The following is a 20,153-nucleotide window of genomic DNA, read 5'->3' as shown; positions in this document are numbered from 1 at the left end:
TAATTTATAGTGCTCAATAGAGGATGATGAAGAAGTATGTATGTGTGTCATTTTTTTATAGTTATGACAACAATTGATAAAATCTTTAAAAAGAAGGAGAGGGATTATAATGATTATAAGAGTTGTTGTTCCTTTTTAAAATAGATTTTATAAGTTTTATATGGTGGGTGCTTGGAAAAAAATAAATAAAAGTTATAATAAGGGTAAATTTGAGATTTGGTGGGGTATGTTGAGAGATAAAGATTAGTTCAAAATTTTCAATGTGATTAATTGAAAAAGGAGATTAGTGAGATACAATAGGAGAATCAAATATCACTGCTTTTTTCCCTTAAAGCTTATAGGCCTATAGCTTTTTCTATTAAGAAATAAGAGTGGAGTTTTGAACACCCTCTAAAATCTTGTATCCTTATAATATCCATTTGAATTTTAACACCAACAATTTGATTTATAAAATACAAATTTATATGTTAAAATTAATCATCTTACTATAAATTTGTCATAAAAATTTATTTTTTCAATTTTATTTATAAAATACATAGTACTAAAATCTTAAACAATCCTATAATCTTTAATTATTTTTTTTTATAGTTTCATAACTACAAACTCTTATAATTTTTTTTAAAATATCAATTAAATTTAAATTTAAATTATGAAATTGAATGTGTGAAACATTTGTTAAAAGGATAATTTATTTAAGTGTTTAAGTAAATTGTTATTTAAAATAAGAAATGAATAAAATAGTATTTAGTTATTTAAATAATTTCAATTAAAAAGGGGTTTTAGAAGAAGTTCGGAGGGTGTGAAATAGGGATGACAATGGGGCAGGGTGGGGGTGAGGATGCCTACCACATTCCCCACCCCATTAAAAATTTTTGCCTTCATTCCCCAATAAATTTAGTGGGTTGGAGATGGGGAATCCCCACGTGGGGAATGATTCCCCCATCCCCACCTCATTCTCCATTTACTTATTTTATAGTAAATATAAAAATTTGATTTTAGTAAATTTAAAATTAGAGATTTAAAATAAAATCATCACCATATTATAAAGTATTTAAATTTTTTAAAAAATCTCTAAAAGTTTGAAACAATATCTTAAAATGATATTAAAAATAAAAAATATTTAAAGAAAGCAGCACCTTAAAAGATAAAAGAAAATATAATAATATTTTAAAGTTAAAAAATATTATAGGATTTTCTTTTACTCATATCATGTTTATATTACATAAAAAATAAAAAAAATTATTAATTGACATTATAGTTGATAAAATAAAAATTATTAAATAAGAATTAAAAATATATTTATATATAATGGGGATTGAGGTGGTGGTGGAGTAAGGAGTGCAATACCAAACTTCACCTCGTTAATAATTTGAAGATTACTTTTCTCATATTCCCTACCCCATTCTCTAAAAATTATTAAAAAATTTCTTCATTTGGGATGGGGCTCCATAGACCCCAAACCCATGGAAGATTTTGCCATCCCTAATGTGAAAACTCAAAAGGCTGGCTTAAAAGATATGTACATCGTGGCTTCACCACGGGCTTGCGGTTGTGATCTAGATATTGTGCTGCGTATGTTTTTTTCGTGGACAATCGGTCAGGGGTGAATTTAAGTCGGCCCTGTCAAAGTGAGCTAAAATCCGCCTTTTATCATTCGTCAATGCACCACCACCTGGTACTTTATTTACGAAGATGAAAACTAGAGTGACGTTCTTTCTGGGTCGCTTGGCCCAAATTGCTGATTCATTCATCTGAGCCAGTTTTTGAAGACCAAAAATAATTTCAATAAAACAAAGGACAGTTATAAAATTTCTGAAACTTCGAGTAAATAAACCAAAAAAGAAAAGGGAAAAAAGAGTGCAGTAAGTATTTATAAACGTGCTAGCCTTATAAAATAATTGAAAGAGGCACTGAGGCTTAGTTAAATAGCTTAGAGAGGCTCGGGTCAGGTGCTAACAGGCTTGGATAAGGCTTCGTTAATAGGCAGGGGCTTGGACTTGAAGAGATGGTAGAGCCTTAATAAAGTAAATAGCTGGATAACTTGAGTCATTCGAATGACTCAGGTACTAAGGCTTGGTCAGCCAGGTGCTCCGGCTTTTAACATTTGAAAATAAAATAAAATTACACGATAAAAAGGAAGCAAACCAAAGAAACAGGGCAAGTGAAGCGCGGCAAGTAGAGAAACTAAACTAGGAAGTACAGGAAGACGCAAGCTAAAGAAGCATGCTAAACACAACAGAAAAGGCAATTGAAGCAAGACAAGAGAGAAGCCACTAAAGAAGCTAAGTAAAGAAGGAAGCCTAAGATCAAGTTAGAGGAAGCCAACAGTAAAAAGCCACTAGATAAAAGAGGCCAAAAACCAAGCAGCCAATTACTCAAGCGAACAAGCAAAGGTCCTATGTCGCAAGCTTCAACAGCAACATCCCTGTAATCAAGTTTAAGCAAGAATAAAAGTCTATCTTTTGTTGTACAAGCAAACTGCAAGGTTTAATATCATAACAAAGAGCAAGCAAATGATATACAACAGATTGATAATTTACAAGTCAGAACCCACATGACCCAACCAAAGAGGAATATGACGCATGTTCATCAGTTGCAGTAGGCCACTTTTCACCATCGTCATTTGTTATTTTGCTGGTATTGTTGAGTACTCCCACACCCACACCTGCCAAATTATACAATTCTAACCTTTGGTGCTTTACTACATTCATGTCACCTTCCCAGCAAGTTTCACCAATAATTTCTAGTGCTTTCTCTGTCTTGTCTTCTTCCAAAATATTTCCATTTTGAAGGAGGACAAGGTAAACCTGTTCTGCTGAAGCTTTTCGAATCTAGGAGAAAAAGAAAGAATAAGAAGAAATGGTAAACTTAAAACTTCACATTAAAAATTAAGCAATTAAGGTGAGATGCATTCCTAGACAGTGGCAATATGGGCGATTGAGCAGCACAAACCTTGGGGAATCTATGGCCAAGGAAATTGAGAAGATAAGAGAATGCTCGGGTGCTGATGGGATCTGAAACTGAAGCAATATATCCAAGTATTGCGATACCTGCATAGAGTTTGGAGAAGTCCTTGGTGGCTTTCAGTTCCACTGCCAGGGAATCCAGAACACCAGCACAGAAGATTGGTGTATGAACCTAAAATATAAAATTAAGAGTCCAAATTTAAAAAAAAAAAAAAGAAAGGCCACTGCAAGGAAAAGATTAGTAATCCGCGAAACTTAACAAACTGTTTGAAGGGACAGACATACTCTCAATAAATAATATTGGCAAGTTACAAGTAGATAGATGTGATACTTTAGCAACAAGGAATCTAGTGGAAAGAAAGAAACATTAAGTACAAGGGACAATCCAGGTAATGTAACATACAGACTTCCAAATTACTAGAAATTTCAGTCAGTAACTAAATATATAAGCTCTAAGTTGGTTATTGCTTAGGAAGACATATCATACCATCACAAAAGAATTTCCAGCACTTAAGGATAAAAGAACCTGATGCAAAAACAAGACAGAAAAATAAAAGCAACAATAAATTCTGAAAGGCAAGAAGAGAAGGTCAAAGTTTACCTCCATATTTAAGAATATCCTCTTGCTGAAAAGGCTCTCAATAGTCTGAAACACATCATAAATCATCAAGGTTGAGTCTTCCACAAAAAAATAAGGACAATTGAATGCATATATATATGTATAAGCAAACATAAGGAAAATAAAGATAAAAGGTTAAATATGTAAACCAATATAGCTCATCAATTAATACAAAGCAGCAGGTGCAGAGCAAGGTACAAAATGTACGAGAATTGTCTCTCAAAAGTTTTCTGTCAACTCTTAGAAAGAATATCTAATCTGTAATCAAGGACAGAAAAAAGATTGAAACTAAGCACCACCATATACGCATTGATTCGTAAACCTTGAATTGCAGCTCATCAAACATCATAATATGAAAAACTTTTTTAATCATCAAATTTGAAAGTCAGGGAAAGACAGAGAGAAGGTGAACGGTTAAGATCACGAGTTTGTGCCATGACCAAAAGAATGTAGCACATCAAAATAAAGGGAAAAAGGGAATTAAATTCAATCTTTGAGTAAGAGCTTATGAACCTTCAAAGTGGGAACTATCACTCTGTCACATCTCCTATAGTGTTGAAGAACCCAAAGGATGTCATTATATAGCATGTATTCTCTGGAGCTTCTTGCATCAAGGTCTTCAGTCTCACCCGCTTGAAGGTATTCCAGCAATGCTGAAATTGAAGCCTTCCTCAAGGATTCTTGCAGCCCACCAATTGAAATAACTAATCCAGATAGCAATACCCTACTATAGCAACTGAAACGAAGTAAATGTACAAAACGTGGATATGAAAAGGCGGGTACCTACAAGCAAATACATGATTTTCTCTTTAGTAAAAAATTAACATGCAAACTGAAGGAAAATTGTCCCCATGCGCACTTACCCCCCAATTCAAATCTGCTTCATTAGGAACAATTTCTTCTAGCTTTTCCCTGTGAGGTATAGGCACAAAAATTGTCTTATTGTACAATATCCTTCGGAGAACCTTTGCAGCTGCTTCTCTTAGTTTATCCATCTTCTCGACAGCTTGCTTAACAATTCCTGCAACTAAATTGGTAGCAAGATTCGCATCAAATAGTGTCTTTTCAGCTGTGACATTGCCAGGCAGCTCTGATTTAACTTCTTGTGGTTTTTCAGGGGAAGGCACAAAATCTCTCTTACAGAGAATATATGTACATATCTCAAGGCCATCCACGGCAGCCTCACGAACCCAAGAACCCACATCACCTCTGTTATCAACTGAATAATCATCAAGAGCTTTGAATAAACTAGTCATCACTTCATTTTTAATTAGATGAAACAGAGATATTTCATCTTCTCCAGAACGGATAAGAGAATTTTCTTGTGACTGAGTCAAGGTCTCACACACTGATACAAGTCCTCTAACAGCATTTACACGTGCTTCAGTGTCTCTGTCTTCAGGGTTCTCCTGCACCCAAAAATTTTCCATTTGTTTGAGTCAATTTTCTGTTTAACTGACTTGAGAGGGGAAACATCAACATCACCCAAAAAAGAGGGGGAAAAAGAAAAAAAAATCTGTTGCACCTCAATTAGACAACAGCTGCAAAGTTTTAAAAGCACATCCCTCCAGCTATTAGCCAAAAGTTCATAGGGCAAAACACCTAATGCCAAAGCAGATCCTCTCCTTATAGCTGGATTTGGATCAGTCAGCTGTTCCATGTACTTCAATGATATACCACCAACAACTCCACTGTCAGCAGCAACCATATATGTTTGCACAAAGGGTTTCAGGGCCTTAACAGCTGCATTCTATACATCACATGAAATTTTCTATTCATAAAATAGGAATACATATACAAATTAGACAGGTGTCATGCAGAAAAATCTAACATTACAAGCACCTGTATCTGAGAATTAGGATGTCTCAGATTCTCATTAAGAGTATCAAGCAAACTTCGCTTTGTTTTCTCTGGTAATGACACAAAAGATAAAGAGATGCACTCAATGAATCGTGAAACAGCTGAACGCATTATCTCTCCACCCTTCCCACGATAGAGACGTGCTTTCTCAATACCAGGAACTATACCAGCAACAATTTTCTGTTTATCTGTAGGACATGGGAATCTGTGACTTGATATTTGCACTCAAAAACTTAAGATAAGTCCAGACAAGAAGAAGACACTTAAATAGGAAACAAATCATTCACTAGAATATTGCATTTTCATTCAGATAGCTATAAGGTTCAAGGGGAAAGAAAGAATACCAACCAGCAGGAAGTGCATAATCATATTTGCATAGAGCCAAAACAACTTCCCCGGCTGCTAAGGTTGCACCATGGCGCGTGCATAAATCAGTTGAGAGAGTGAAAGGAGTTAACTTCTCCAGAATAAAATTTGCAAAATATTCAGGATCATATTTGACAAGAGCAGAAAGTGCCTCTGCTGCAAGTTCTCTCAAGACTTTATCCTTAAGAAGTAACATGATCACAACAATGAGGACGATGATTATCCAGGCAAAAGTATAACAGAGAATATCAGATCCTTAATTTCATAATATGCAGTAGATTCTGAATATTATCAAAACTAGTTGAAAAAATCCAGCCAAAAAGCTGCAAGCAAATGATGAGGATGTTCCTTACTATTATACTCATACCAAAACTTAGTGAAGTTAAAAAGTAAAACATGGAAGACGAGGATAAACACTGCAATAATTATACTGGGGAAATGTATACAAGTCCAGTGAAACAGGAAGATCAAATCAAGAGCATACCCAGTGACAGATCTTGTTATACAGCAGTTCATCAACAAATGGATAAAGATAACCCTCATACTGAGCAATAAAGACAGCAACATCAAGGTAAGAGTATACTCGTGAAGAGAGTGAAAAATAATCTGCAGTATTCACAATGTCAATGCCATGTGGGTAATTTCCTTGCCTTCCAACATTCTCCTGAAATGCAGCTGCGGCTGCCCTTCTACAGTTAACCTAATCAAAACATCAAAATTTTTAACATGGTGAAAGAAAATAAAGGAATAGTGGGCTGATAAGAAAAATAAATAAATAGATAACAGAAGAAAATGGTTGCTTAGCACCTCACGGTCATAACAAGCCACTGTTAATAAGTGTGGAGCTATCTGTTCCAGTATGTTTCTCATATCAGTGTGACAATATGCACGTCCAAATGCCCAACAAACATAGGCAGCCGCATCACGTACATGAGACCCAACGCTATGGGAACCTCTTCGAATATCATAATGTAGGGCCTGTAAAGAAGATTATCATATAATCATAACTTATACCCAATCACGTTTATGTCTAATTTTGCACTTAAAATACAAAACAGGCTAAAAACAGATAAGGAAAGACAAAAAAAGGTTGGGGACAGGGGACAAAATTATAAAGAAAATTTAAATTTTCCAACCATGCCATTCATGAAAAGGTATTTCTTTTTTTTCTTTTTTTAATAATCAATTAGACGACAACAACGTAGAAATTATCGTGGCTCAACAGCATGCATTATTATTAAAAAAAGAAGATTAATACGTGTGAAAATAAAGGGACCGAGAAATCTATAAACCTTAACAATAACAGGTACAACTTTAGGAAGACTGCTGGGTAAGAGCAATCCTCTACGGGCTAGTTCAGCCAAGGCTAAGCAACCCCCATGCCATGAGCCATCTCCCTACAAAATTTTAGCAGGTTAGCACGAATCACCTCCAAAATTGTAATGTATGCAGTATGGTTAGGGTATTCTCAGTTATTTCCAATTTCAAATTATATGCAACGGTGTATCTGGTTAATTCAGTCAAAAGAGAAGAACAAGATGTGAAAAACAGCAACAGCGTCATACCTCGCCTGGGGAGAAGAGCTCAAGCACAGATGAAAAGACCTCTTCTGAAAGGGAAGATGTTAAACATGAAGTAATACGGCCTATTCCTTTTGCAGCAGACCAGCGCACAACAGTGTCCTGCATTGACAAGAAGATTAAAAATCACACAGGAAGTAAATGGTTAAAACTACACTGAAGCAGATATAAATGAAGATGAATCAGAAAGAAGTGGCACATCTCTAAGCAATCGGTAAATTCAAGTCTGGTCTTAATCCATGGTTTGGAAGATTACTGGCGTTAAGCCATGTGATATTGGGTTATCGGGGAATCACTCATGGGTCCAAAAGGAAGTCTCAAGCGATCACCCACCGTCTCAAGAAGCCTAAAAAGGCTCCTAATAAATGATGAAAGATCCAGTTAATCAAACAATTTCACACCAAATAAGACAATATACCGTGTCTCTCAATCCAGAGAGTAGAATTTCAATAATCTCCTCTAGAATGTCAGGAACATCCATGCCTTCATCTTCTGGGCAGTTTCGATTTTGTTCTGATTTCAAGCTGTCAACCACACTATGGTCACACTGATCAATTTCCCTGAACGCAGCCCGCGAAGACATATTTTCTCCAAGTGAGCTAGTTCTGATCTGCATATAAGGCATATCAAGAAAGCAAGAGATAGCATCAGAGTGATATTATACCAATTGACCTACACCAAGTTAATTAATATAACCACTCAGAAGTAGAAAATTTTCTGCTGTTTAATTTGAAAAGATTTGAACTTGAGACCTGTTCTAAACACTCCCAATTTCATATCCACATGAGCTAAGGAAATATGGTCATTCAAAACATTGCCAGTGATAAGCAATGAGACAAGGTGGAAAGCAACACTGATGATGTAGAAAGTGCAGAAGGATAGCCACAATGAAAATCTATAAAACTATTAGTTAACTCTTCTTATAGATAGTTTTTGATGATAAGGCATGTACATAAGAGATGCACAGCATCAGTTAAGATGAATTATTTTTCAAAGAATGAAAGCTTTAGTTTGGTAAAATTATTACTCATTCTGAAACAGATCCCTTCTGGCAGACACTTTGACTTAACCTCAACAAAATTGTCAACTGCCAAGCTCAGGCAAGGAACAATGAACATTTCATCTTTAACCTATAGTGCTAGTGGGTCCTCTATGTTTCAGTGGGCAGTCCATGAGCCTCTTGTCTTGTCTGTACCTTATCTCATCCATCAATCAACAAGTTAGGTTACATCGTATACATCCCCCAATTGCCAAATATATTTTGACAACACATTAAGGCACAACCAATAGACGCATGTTATGCATGATCAGAAAGAAAAATCAGCTGTAATTGCAAAAGAGAGAAATTCGTTAAGGTTCTAAGAAACAAAAGTTCATCAAAATGATGGTGCAGTTACAGTCATTTGGCATAAGTTGTTTCAAATAGAAACCAACCACATATCGCCAAGCTGAGGTACAACGAGGGAGACAAGTAAGCCCAAGCCGCTGAGTTAATTTCATCAGATACTTGCGAAGGAGAGGACTCCGAGCTGCAGAACCAGACTTTAACATTGTTGATGCATCATTCCAGACGACAGGAATCACATCCAGCAACACTTTCCGACCACCAGCCTGACTAAGAAATAGTAAATAAGAGATCTAATCGGTGAAAAGCAAACAATAACTAAAAATGACTGTGATTAGACAAACCAGATGATTTGACCAAAATAAATCCCAGTTACTAGGAACTTGGAAAAATAAAACTTTGTTAAGTAAGACTGAAGAAATGAAACTCTGTTATATCATTGGAGTCAATGATTCAAAAGGACATTAGCATCATATATCCATGGTGACAAAAGATAACAAAACCATTAGCAAATAGACAGCAGAAAAAACCATCAGCAAATAGTTCCAAGAAATGTCCCCATTCATTCCATCTCCAACAAGAGAAATCATTTAGTGAATCCTACTTTTGAGATTCAAAAGCTTCGCATGCAATAACACTCCATCATCTGATGAGAGGTAAAATATTCATTTCATCAAAAAAAATTTCATAGTTTTGTTGGTTCTTAAGCCATCATCTGATTTAAATGTATAAACAAAGCAACATCAATGATATTTGCAGTGGCATGGGTTTTTTAAGTAGCAAAACAAACCTTGAAAATGGCAGCCAGAGCTTCCACGACACCCAGTAACCGAAAATGATTCATGACATCATCTGTGACAGAAGATAGGACTTCATGCGTCCATTCAACAAAGCTGAAAAAGAAATAAAATAAAGCAGCAGATCAGCAGTGTCGGGTTAACTTTAATTTTCAACATTCCAATAGAAACAAATTAATATAGTATAGAAATTAGATATTTCTCACATTTGGATCATCATCTGGTTATTGATATAATCCAGAATAGATCTTAATAGCATTCAATTGAATAGAAAATTTCAAAATTCTACACTCAGGCCTGAAACGTCACGAGACTACATTAACTTAATGCTTGAAAGTAAATACCAATTTGAATTGTGAGATAAACCTGGCAAAGGCTGTTGGCATATCTGGACGAGTTAGAAGCTTGGCGAGTAGCAATCCAGCTATAGTTCGCATGGGGCCAGCATTTGAAAGGTAATCCTTACAGAACCCTAATATTCTCATTACTAGCGGAGCTGGTTCATTTTGACCAAGATTTTCATTATTTGCAATACTAGTATCGACAGATGAGATATCAAATGGAACCAAGACGAGAATAGAAAGCCACAAAAGTATCACACATTTTGCCTCCATCTCTCCAGTACTTTCTTGCCGCAGAGACGTCACTGAAGCTGTATCATGACATTTCTCCAATAGAGATACTGCAAGTTCTAAATCGGAAACTTGATGGGGAAAGAACTTGATAACAGCCTTGTATCCACAAACAGTAACCAAAGTGTATATAATAATGCAAATAGGCTTAATAATTTTGAGAATTTCATCAGAATCTGCACCTAATTCAATTGTTTTAGAACGGATAATAGACATCAAGGGAGAAACAATGTTTTCCAAATAAGGCTCTACTAGTTGCCCCTGTTCCTGATATTTGTCCATCTGCATAACGAAAAGGAACATTTTTACAGCAATTTATCATAAATCTGATCACTAAACCCCAAAAAATAAATGTCACTCCAAGAAAACATCAAAACCTTAATAAAGAATTATATGAATAAATTTCAAGAAATGCAAAGAGTTCAATAATAAATTTGAGTGAGTGAGTGAGTGAGAGAGTACAATAGATCGGATCTTGTGAACGGATGAGGTGTCGGGAACACGACCGTATGAAACGATTTCGTCCAAGAGAGACTTGACGATCTTCCATTCTTGCAAGAAGTATTTCTGAAGAACTATCTCTTTACAATCGAGTTCGTCTTCTTCTTGACTGAAGATCACCTCTTCCATTATCTTCACTTCCTCTGTTTTTTCTGAAGAGTTAGTGTACCTGTGGGAGGATTTTTTGTAAAATGCTCGGTTTTGTAATTCCCGCCACTTCACTGGAGTAAATCAAGAATTCAAGATTATTATTATTTTTTTTTCAGGGGAAAAAAAAAACGAAGAAGAAGAATCTGCTCTGTGCTTTGAGCGACTGTTCCACGCGCTATAAAAGTTAATATATTTCTTTTTACTGCCAGCGAAAAACTCATCCCGTTGGCCCTTTTCCCGCCGGCATAAAACTAATTCCGTTGCCGGGAATCGAACCCGGGTCTTTCGGGTGAGAGCCGAATATCCTAACCGACTAGACTACAACGGATTTTGGATCTCGTCAGCGTACAAAACGATTTAAACAATAATATTTTGATATTTAAATTCCAAACGTCATGTGACACAACACGGGCACGGCACGACATGAGTACGTTTCAGTGGGGCTATTTATAATATCCAACTTGTCTATTTATAATTTTATTAATAATATATAGACAAATTAGATAATTTAATAATTTTTTTTATATGCTAGAAAAGTATAATGGTAAAATTATAATAAATTGGGGTATAAATATCTTTTTTGAAACGTTAGGGGGGGTTTTTATCCATTTGCCTAAACGTTGGAGGTGTGTTTGTCATTTTCTCTTTTTTAAATGTCGTTTCTTTAGTAGGAAGTTAGATAAGGGATAGCAGAAACACTTGTCACACGAGAGGGAATTGATAGCTGTAGATGCTTTGTTTTGCTTATGTTTCAATGATAATATTAATTTGCTTTTGTTAGTAGAATTGTGTAGAAAAAAGGAGTGTTGAATTTTGAATGAAAAACCGCTATTGTTGTAAATGAATTTAATGGATTTAATGAGATTATGTATTTAAGTGGGTTTATTGAGTAAAATTTAAAATTTCAAAGTTTGAGAGTGGGTTTGTTTAAATATATTTATTGAATAATTTAATGGGTTCAAATAACTCTACCATCACTATTCTTGGTAATAGTTCTGTGGCCTTAAAAAAAATGGCCTTCAAGTAGCATGGGTCGTTTGGGTGGGTTGTCTGGCCCCGGTTGGCGTTACCATGATAATATGGCTTGTTTTTCGACTTCAAATAATTTCATAACAAATTAACAATCGTGGTAGGACAGTTGGCACTAGAATCAGGAATGTTTATCTTGAAACACAAAAACGAAGAGAAAATATAAAAAGAAATGAATTTGTAAGACAATGGGATTTATAAATGAATTTGTAAGACAATGGGATTTATAAATGAATTTAATGAATAAAATCACACTTCTCAAAAAAAAAAAAAAGGAAAAAGGACACCCTCAACGTTTAGGAAAAGAGACAAAAACCCCATAATATTTTTAAAAAATATTTACACCCCAATTCATTATAATTTTAATATATAATTACCATTATACCCTTCTAGCATGTTAAAAAAATAATTAGATTATCCAATTTATCTATATATTGTTAATAAAATTATAAATGTACACTCATTGCCTCATTCCTCTATTTAAAATTTTATCAATAACCAATTTTTAAAAAAGACATCTACACACTTAAAAAAAATTGTAAATAAATTATAATTTTAAAAATAAAATTGGTTATTAATACCATAATAAATAACATAGAAAATTTGTTATAAATGTACCAGTTTAAATGATTGACATGTGGAATTGTTAAATATACAAGTTTAAAGCTTAAATAAATTTGGTTATTAATAACCAATTTTATTTACAATTTTTTTGGGTGTATGGATGTCTTTTTTAAAATTATTTATTGATAAAAATTTAAATAGAGGAATTGGGCAATGAGAGTATATTTATGATTTTTTTATAATATCCAATTTGTCTATTTATAATTTTATTAACAATATATGGATAAATTGAATAATCTAATAATTTTTTATATGTTAGAAGGGTATAATGGTAAAATTATAATAAATGGGGGTGTAAATATCTTTTTTAAAACATTAGAAGAGTTTTTGTTCTTTGCCTAAACGTTGGGGGTGTATTTGTCATTTAAAAAAACGAATAAAATCACAATTATTATAAAAATTAGATTTAGTAAGGATTATTAGATATTTAAGTGGGTTTATAGAGTAAAATTTAAAATTTCAAAATTTAAAAGTGGATTTATTTAGTAAACGGTTCTGTGACCTAAAAGGAGGGGGGGGGGGGGGTGTTGTTCAAGTAGCATGGGTCATTTGGGTACGTTGTCTGGGCTCAGTTGGCGTTACTATGGCAGTATAGCTTGTATTTTGCCTTCAAATAATTTCATAACAAATTAACAACTGTGTTAGGACAGTAGAATCAGGGATGTTAATCTTGAAACACAAAAACGAAGAGAAAAGAAATAAAATTTGTAAGACAATGGGATTTGTTATAAATTCACAAGGATTTATTAAGTTGGTGGAAAGCACACCAACTTGATATATATTCACATGCCTTGATTAAACGTAATGGTATATTTACGTTACGTTACATTAAAATTTTGACCCAACGAATAACACATGAGATCCAGAAAGAGTCTACAAAGAGCAAGCTAAAATTACATCTTCGAAAGGGTAGCCTCACGGCTTTTTACCGGCACCCGCACCGTATCTTGCGGCATAGCGATGAAACAGAGCAAGAGCATTGCTAGTGACCTGCGCCACATTCAAGACCTTGCCCTTAATCGTGGCCTTCAGCTTACTCATATTACGTACAGGGAATTGGGCCACACAATCGCTGGCATCGGTTAAGGCAGAACTAACCCAAGTCTCAACGTTATCTATGCGCGTGAACGAGTCATCAGTAACGGCATTTCGGGCATTGCCTAAACGACGAATCTCTTTGATTGATTGGCCAAGTTGTCCTATGCCGCTATCAATTTGTTGCTTGCAATCCTCGACAGTTTGGTACTCGGTAGCGTTGATTGCTTTGAGTTGTTTCGCTACTTTCACCAAGTATGCCTTGGTGACTCTGGCCTTGTAGAGGCTAATTGATAAGGCGAGCTGGGCTAGTTCTTCTGGGCTATGTAACGATGTTTTTCTAGCAAAGCCTGAGAGGCAGTGGACACACAAGGTTGGATATCGGGTCGATCGGCATGACTCTTCGATGTAGGCCCTGGCCCGGGAATGTCTTGCAAAGGACGGCTCGACTGTGGCCGTGAGGCAAGAAAAGGAGAAAATGATTAGTAAGAAGGCGCTGAGTTGAGCCATTTAGTCCGTCTCTGATACCTAGAGAATTGAATTGAATGGAATTCAAAAACAAAGTTTTTCCTTTTTCTGTGAAATATGTCAAGAGTTGACTAGTTTATATAGACATACGGAGAGGCTGTCGCAACCGGCATAAGTTAATTTTATCTCTCTTCCTATGCAAGTAAGATGAGACAATCGGTCCATCACATACTAATAGAAGAACTTAGAAATAAATTAAAATTGTTTGTTAAAAGTTTAAAATATGAAAATTTATTAATTTAAAAAAATAATTTTTTTGCGATTTTTATTTGAATGAAAAAATGTTTGAATGTTTGAATGTGAAGTAAACGTTATATCTTAAAAATATCTTTATAAAATATGTTTATTTTCAAAACTATAAAATCTATCTTTTTTACTGGTAAGGACATAAATGTCAATTAATTTTTTTATAAAAACAAAAAAACACCACTTATATTTAGATTTAAAAAAATAAAAATATCATTCAGTTATTTATTTTCAAATATATCCAAACTTCAAAAAAATTAAGACCCACACAAATTTAATTAAAAAGACAAACCTTACCCATATTTAAACGGTTGTTCAAATTTGATAAACCTACTAGCACTAAGCTTGCTTTAAAGATAATTACTAGCCGAAGCATTCTCAGAAGGAGCACGTGCTATTTATGCATATCGCGCTTCGCTAGTCAAACATTTTATTGATGAAGGAAGCCATTTGATTGACGGAGAGATTCGAGATAATGGCAATCAGCGATGTTCCCGGGGAGTGAGCCCATCGACATGCAGTGCTCCGGCAACAAGATCCCTAAATTTAAGGTTAAGATATTCTGGACTGGAGAATTCGATAACTGCATGCATAGCATCGCATGTCGTGACATCTCAGCAGTCGTGCGAAGCCCTTAGTAATTAATTGCTCAAGAAACAAAAAATTATTCAGCAAAATTCAAACTAGAATTTCAAAAAAAAAAAAATTCCAAATTTCACTTTTCCCCATTTCCAATCTTGGAGTATCTTGGAATTAACAGGCTCAAGCACGCAAGTTCTACCTATTTAACGGTATTATTTAAAGTACAGCGGTTTTCTTTCGGCGGCAGGGTCCTAAGCTTATAATTCAAGTAGGCTGGCAGCGTGCTAAAGTAACAAATACTGAACTAGCAGATAAGATTCTATTAGAGAAAGCAAGATATATACGATTAGCTTCCATCAGCTTCCTGGATGGGTCTTGATATTTGACAGCTAGCCTTCTTCATTATGATTCTGTATGAGGGGGGGGGGGGGGGGGGGGGGGAGGAAAACGATTCTCTATGAAAAAAAAGAAGAGCAATTAGGCCCTGAGATTCTGCAGGGGAAATAACAATCTCAGTCACAGACAGTCATTTCACCTAGAAAAAAACGGCAACTCTATTACAGATATTTATAAATAGTACAACAAACTGAGCAATATATATATATATATATCAAGGATAAGCAATACATAATTAAGCATGCTAAATAGATATTTGGATGAAAAATTGCATCACAGTTATTCAGCAACCTTCACGCCCGAGAGATAAACTCGGCTCTGAATCACACTGCCTCCAATCCAGAAACCAGGCATTACCATGAGCCCCACCGTAGGCTTCTGATCATCTTCATCTATTATCAAGTTCTTAATTACACTTTCCATATAAACCTCTGAGAACTCACTACCTTTATTAACCTGAAACACCTTGACATTAGGCTCAAAAGAATAAGCCAACCTGTGCAAAAGCCAGATCAACTTGGCCAGTTTTAGAAACGCCTGGTAAAATGGAGTCCTTGGATGTCCACCTCCCATTACAAAGTTCCGCTGATCTAAATTCCCAAAGAATGAAGCCTCCATCTTTGGGTGCAAAACTGCTAGATACTTGCTCCGGCAAAATTTCCCAAAATTGGAATCTGGGTTTTGTCCTAATACATCCAATGGATCAATCTCTCTTAGAGCAAGAAACTGGTGGAAGAAACTCTCTTTATTAACTATAAGATTTTCAGATTTGACAGAAAAATCTTCCTGCTGAAACCCAGTGAACATTCTCTGGCATATATGGGACTCAAATGCATACTTCTTGTGGGCTCTCTTTGCATAAACAACATTGGGTTCAATAGAGTTAGCTGCAGAGTCAAGATCCCATCCAGCTGCTTTCATCATGTTGATCAACGGCTTAGAAAAATCATGAATAGCTTTATAAGCAGCTTCAACAGCTTGAGTAAAGAGATCAGGGGTTAGATCCACTGGAAAAAACCCGTTTTCATCTCCAGAGCCTTCTGACTCTTTGGTTGACAAGCCCCTAAGCTTGAGGTTCTTTTCCAGTTTTACCCGCTTCTGGTTTGCATCCTCAATATGCTGCTGCAACTGATGTATTTCAGAATCTTTATTCTGAATTTCAGATTGGAACTTCTTCACCATAACCTCATAAGTTTTCAGCAGGCTCTGCTGTTCTTGAATCTCTGCAGCTAAGCGAGAGTCCTGAGGGGAAATACATGCTGGTTTAGGGTTGTTTTCCCGGTAAAAATGCTTGAGTTCAGACAGGTTCTTCAACTCAGAAATTACAAGTTTATCTGCAGCTTGAATTTTATCAGGGTCATAGGGAGTATGAGCAGCTTGGAGCTCAATGTAAGCTGACTTCAAAGAGGAGATGTTTGAAAAAATCTTGGACACCAGGGCTTCAAGAGCTTCTGGATTCTGATTCATGGCTTCTTCCATGGGTTGAGGGTGGACCTTTTGGCTGTTGCTCTCACGGAGTTGGTTATCTTTCACCCCAGAAGGTAGCATAGCTACTACCAACAAAGGGGTAGCTAGATTGGACTCCTACAGCAAAAAAACCAACACAGAACCACCTGCAATCTCCAGAAATCATAAAGTTCATACATATGAGAAAGGAATGCTTCATTTTTTGTGTTTTTTGTGGGGGGGAGAATAGCAGCAGATAAAAGGAAAATGCACTTTATGGATATTCATAGAAAATGGAACTTCAATTCGGCTTTAATTCTCCAAAGATTTTTGTCGCATGGTTCACATGTAACAAATCAAATCCAAACCAAAAGATGTTTAGCCTTTTAGGGTTGCAAAAGGTGCTGGACCAATCTCATAATTATCTTCAAGATTGATACATAAAAATGCATTCCAGAAAAATGTCAAGAATATTTCTAAAATAGATATCAAAAGATTAACCTTTTCAATATCTCATGTTCATTTGCTGATAACCAAATAATTTAAATGGAAGAATCCATACAAGTATAATACTAGCAGCAGGTGTAGCAAATACAATAGAAGCCAAGGACTATCAATCATAAACAACTTGAACAAAATTCATCTGATATTCCCTAGCTTGAATGTGTTTCATATACACTTTTGAACATTCAAATATTTCAGTTTCAATTGATCTGCTAATTCCTAATAACTAGCATAACATCATCCCACATAATCACGGTAAGCAATCCAAGGGTAAAAAACATTCTTTTTTCATTGTAAAGATAAAGATCACCAAGTGGAATTCCAATAAAATAAGAAGACTAAACCAACATAGCCAACTGAAGGAAGAGCAAGCATGATGTCCTCCAAAGAAGAATTAAACATTACAAGCACTCAAGTTCGTGAATTTACAATTATGTACAACACAAGTTGGTTAATTTACCTATGGAGATCGCAATCCAGCCACGAAGTGAATCCAACAAACATAATACTCTTAAAACACTGTTACAATCAAATAAGAAGAATGAATTAATAATCACCGTAGACTTCTAATAATGTTACAATGCTCAGATTGAATTTTCACAAGGCCGCTTGGACCAATCACATTCAGTTAGCAATCATAAATTTTCGAGTTATTCAGCCAGATCTTCCGTTGCTTCACGGACACAATACAACAGAGTAAATAGGATGAAACGGCAAAGCTAAGATTTCACATTATTTTTATTTTAAGACAGAGATCCATACAATCAATTAAATTAAGCTCATTAAAGCTATCACGCATACATATTCGCTGTTCTCACTTTCGTTAGTTTCCTAGCAAACAAACAGGGCAAGCGAAAATTACCTAATCGGAGACGTTTCCAGAAAGTCGTCGGAAGAGAAAGAAATACTACGAGACACCTGAAAAGAGAGAGAATAAAATGACACGAAGGTTTGGTAAAGTTCAAGCCTTGCCTGACAAAGTAAACCCTAAAAATGATTTTTTTATTATTTTATACTATATTTAATTTTTTAAAGATTTTTTAAGTTTTTAATGGAACTTATTTAAATATAATTTTTATTAATAATACTTTATAAGTTCAATTTTTACTCAAAAAATTAAACTAAACTATATTGTAACAGTTGTAAGGTACCATTAATTTTGTTTACTTTTGTGATTTCAATTCTTCACCATTGAATTTGATGAGAAGATAGTTTCAATGGCAGAGATTTATTTATTTAAACATTAACGTCATAACCCTAATATTTATTAAAAAATTTAAAAAGTTAAAATGTTTAGCACATCAGTATGGATTGTTTTAAATTTATATTGTTTAATTGATAGTGAGTCTTAAAAATAAATTTTATTTTAATATTATATATTTTAATTAAAAGTATAAATTTTTAATATTATTTATTTTATTAAAAATAAATATTATTCAGTCATAAACTTATTATTATATTTATTCTTTCAAAAAAATAAATAATATTAAATAAAGTTATTTAAATATTTTCAAATAAACAATAGTGAGTCCTAAAAAAGAAATATTATTATTTTTATTTAAAAAATAAATTTTAATATTATTTATTTTTAAATAAATATTATTTAATATTATTTAGTCATAAGTTTATTATTATATTTATTCTTTTAAAAAGCTAAATAATATTCAATAAAATAAAATTATATTTAGAAGATCAATGGCCAAAACACATAAACCTATAAATAAATGTAAATAAAAAATGGTAAAATTAAATTTTAAAAAGTTACAGCTAAAGCACAATGACTTATAAATAAATTGTAAATAAAAGGGAAAATAAGAGGTTAAATGAAATTTAACATCGTAAAAGATAAAAATTTGCTGTACTTACAAGTTACAATCACAATCGTTAGTCTGTTGTAAGCTAGTCGGATCCAAAAAAAATTTAGTTATTTTATTATCAATGAGATTTTTTTATTAAAAATCACAATATTACTTTAATAGGCAAGTTTTCTAAAATTATATTATGAAAAGTATAAAATAATATTATTAAATAAGTAGAAGATATTTTAAATATTTTAACATCTAAAACATACTTTATAATCTCTATTTTCAAAATCTCAAAATTTGAGTTTTTTCTAATAGAAGTAAAATAATTTATTTAATTTTCAAAAATTCTAATATAACAAAAAAATTTATAAGAATTTATGAAATTAAATAAGCACTTAAACTATTAAATAAACTATATAAAACAGACACTTATTTTTCAGTGGTTCAATAATACATGGTTCAAGTTAAATATTCTCTTTTCTTTTTTATATTTAAAATAAAGAATCAAATGAATGAATAAATTAAATGAAGCGTGCTCAAGGAAGATGCTTTAAAAATGTCAAAAATTATTTCATTATTACTTACTAATGAGTATTTACATTTCAAAGATTGAAGATTTACTGTTATGCAGTGATTAAAAAGCTACTTTTTGAAAGAGATTAAACCACAAGTTTTGACCCATTAACTAATTAATCATGATAAAGTAAAAATTTGTTTAAAGGGTAATTGTCAATTGAGTCCTTATTATTTGTAGAAAAAAATTATGAGACTAGAAGTTTATAAAATGAATCAACTAAATCCTTTCTAATATAAATTTACGCCATTCAAGTCCTTTGCTTGATTCTTCCGTTAAAAAAGTCAGTGAAAATTTTAACTTAAACATAAAAAGACAGTTATACTCTTATATATCATATTAATGATTCAAAGTATAATTTTACCCTTAGTCATTAATTTTTTTTAGTCTAACTGCTATTTATTAATTTGAGTAACAAGAAACAAAACTCTAAAAGAAAAAAAAAATCTTTGGTCAATTTTTATTAACTAAATAGCAAATTAAAAGAAGTACATTGACAGAATACAACATTCAATTTTTTTAAAAAAAAATCTCACCAATAATTAAACATAGTTTATCATTTGAAAAA

General features: G+C 33.6%; 3 protein-coding genes and 1 non-coding gene across 7 annotated transcripts; all 4 read right to left on the bottom strand.

The window, feature by feature from the left end:
• Positions 1-1,880: 1,880 nt before the first annotated feature.
• On the bottom strand, positions 1,881-11,051 carry LOC18048040 (tubulin-folding cofactor D). The gene is made up of 17 exons (XM_006445229.2): positions 10,628-11,051; positions 9,900-10,447; positions 9,527-9,629; positions 8,826-9,002; positions 7,810-8,001; positions 7,377-7,493; positions 7,104-7,208; positions 6,619-6,789; positions 6,296-6,511; positions 5,794-5,992; positions 5,428-5,633; positions 5,111-5,335; positions 4,449-4,994; positions 4,099-4,368; positions 3,568-3,612; positions 2,953-3,138; positions 1,881-2,831 (listed from the first exon to the last, which is right to left on the bottom strand). The coding sequence occupies exons 1-17, from the start codon at positions 10,793-10,795 to the stop codon at positions 2,544-2,546; spliced, it is 3,762 nt and encodes a 1,253-aa protein (XP_006445292.1). The 5' UTR covers positions 10,796-11,051; the 3' UTR covers positions 1,881-2,543.
• Positions 11,052-11,071: 20 nt separating this feature from the next.
• Positions 11,072-11,144, bottom strand: TRNAE-CUC. The gene has a single exon. It is a non-coding gene; the product is annotated as a tRNA-Glu (tRNA).
• A 2,095-nt stretch (positions 11,145-13,239) lies between these two features.
• Positions 13,240-15,285, bottom strand: LOC18047228 (pectinesterase inhibitor 9). Of its 2 annotated transcripts, none has more exons than XM_006445228.2 (2): positions 14,576-15,285; positions 13,240-14,032 (listed from the first exon to the last, which is right to left on the bottom strand). In XM_006445228.2, exon 2 carries the CDS (start codon positions 14,012-14,014, stop codon positions 13,385-13,387), a length of 630 nt encoding a protein of 209 aa, XP_006445291.1. In that variant the 5' UTR covers positions 14,015-14,032; positions 14,576-15,285; the 3' UTR covers positions 13,240-13,384. The 2 variants fall into 2 exon arrangements, with proteins under 2 accessions (XP_006445291.1, XP_024043558.1); XM_024187790.1 differs by having other exon boundaries at positions 13,240-13,953.
• A 44-nt stretch (positions 15,286-15,329) lies between these two features.
• Positions 15,330-18,181, bottom strand: LOC18047226 (protein GRAVITROPIC IN THE LIGHT 1). 3 transcript variants are annotated; one of them, XM_024187786.1, is made up of 3 exons: positions 18,069-18,181; positions 17,667-17,725; positions 15,330-16,876 (listed from the first exon to the last, which is right to left on the bottom strand). In XM_024187786.1, the coding sequence occupies exon 3, from the start codon at positions 16,802-16,804 to the stop codon at positions 15,536-15,538; it is 1,269 nt and encodes a 422-aa protein (XP_024043554.1). In that variant the 5' UTR covers positions 16,805-16,876; positions 17,667-17,725; positions 18,069-18,181; the 3' UTR covers positions 15,330-15,535. The 3 variants fall into 3 exon arrangements, with proteins under 3 accessions (XP_024043554.1, XP_006445289.2, XP_024043555.1); XM_006445226.2 differs by having other exon boundaries at positions 15,330-16,869; XM_024187787.1 differs by lacking the exon at positions 17,667-17,725 and having other exon boundaries at positions 15,330-16,869.
• Positions 18,182-20,153: the final 1,972 nt, after the last annotated feature.

The sequence above is a fragment of the Citrus clementina genome, unplaced genomic scaffold, assembly GCF_000493195.1.
Source record: "Citrus clementina cultivar Clemenules unplaced genomic scaffold, Citrus_clementina_v1.0 scaffold_3, whole genome shotgun sequence".
NCBI classification, from domain to species: Eukaryota; Viridiplantae; Streptophyta; class Magnoliopsida; order Sapindales; family Rutaceae; genus Citrus; species Citrus x clementina.
The sequence above is the reverse complement of the archived record's forward strand: the minus strand, read 5'-3'. Positions and strand labels throughout refer to the sequence as shown.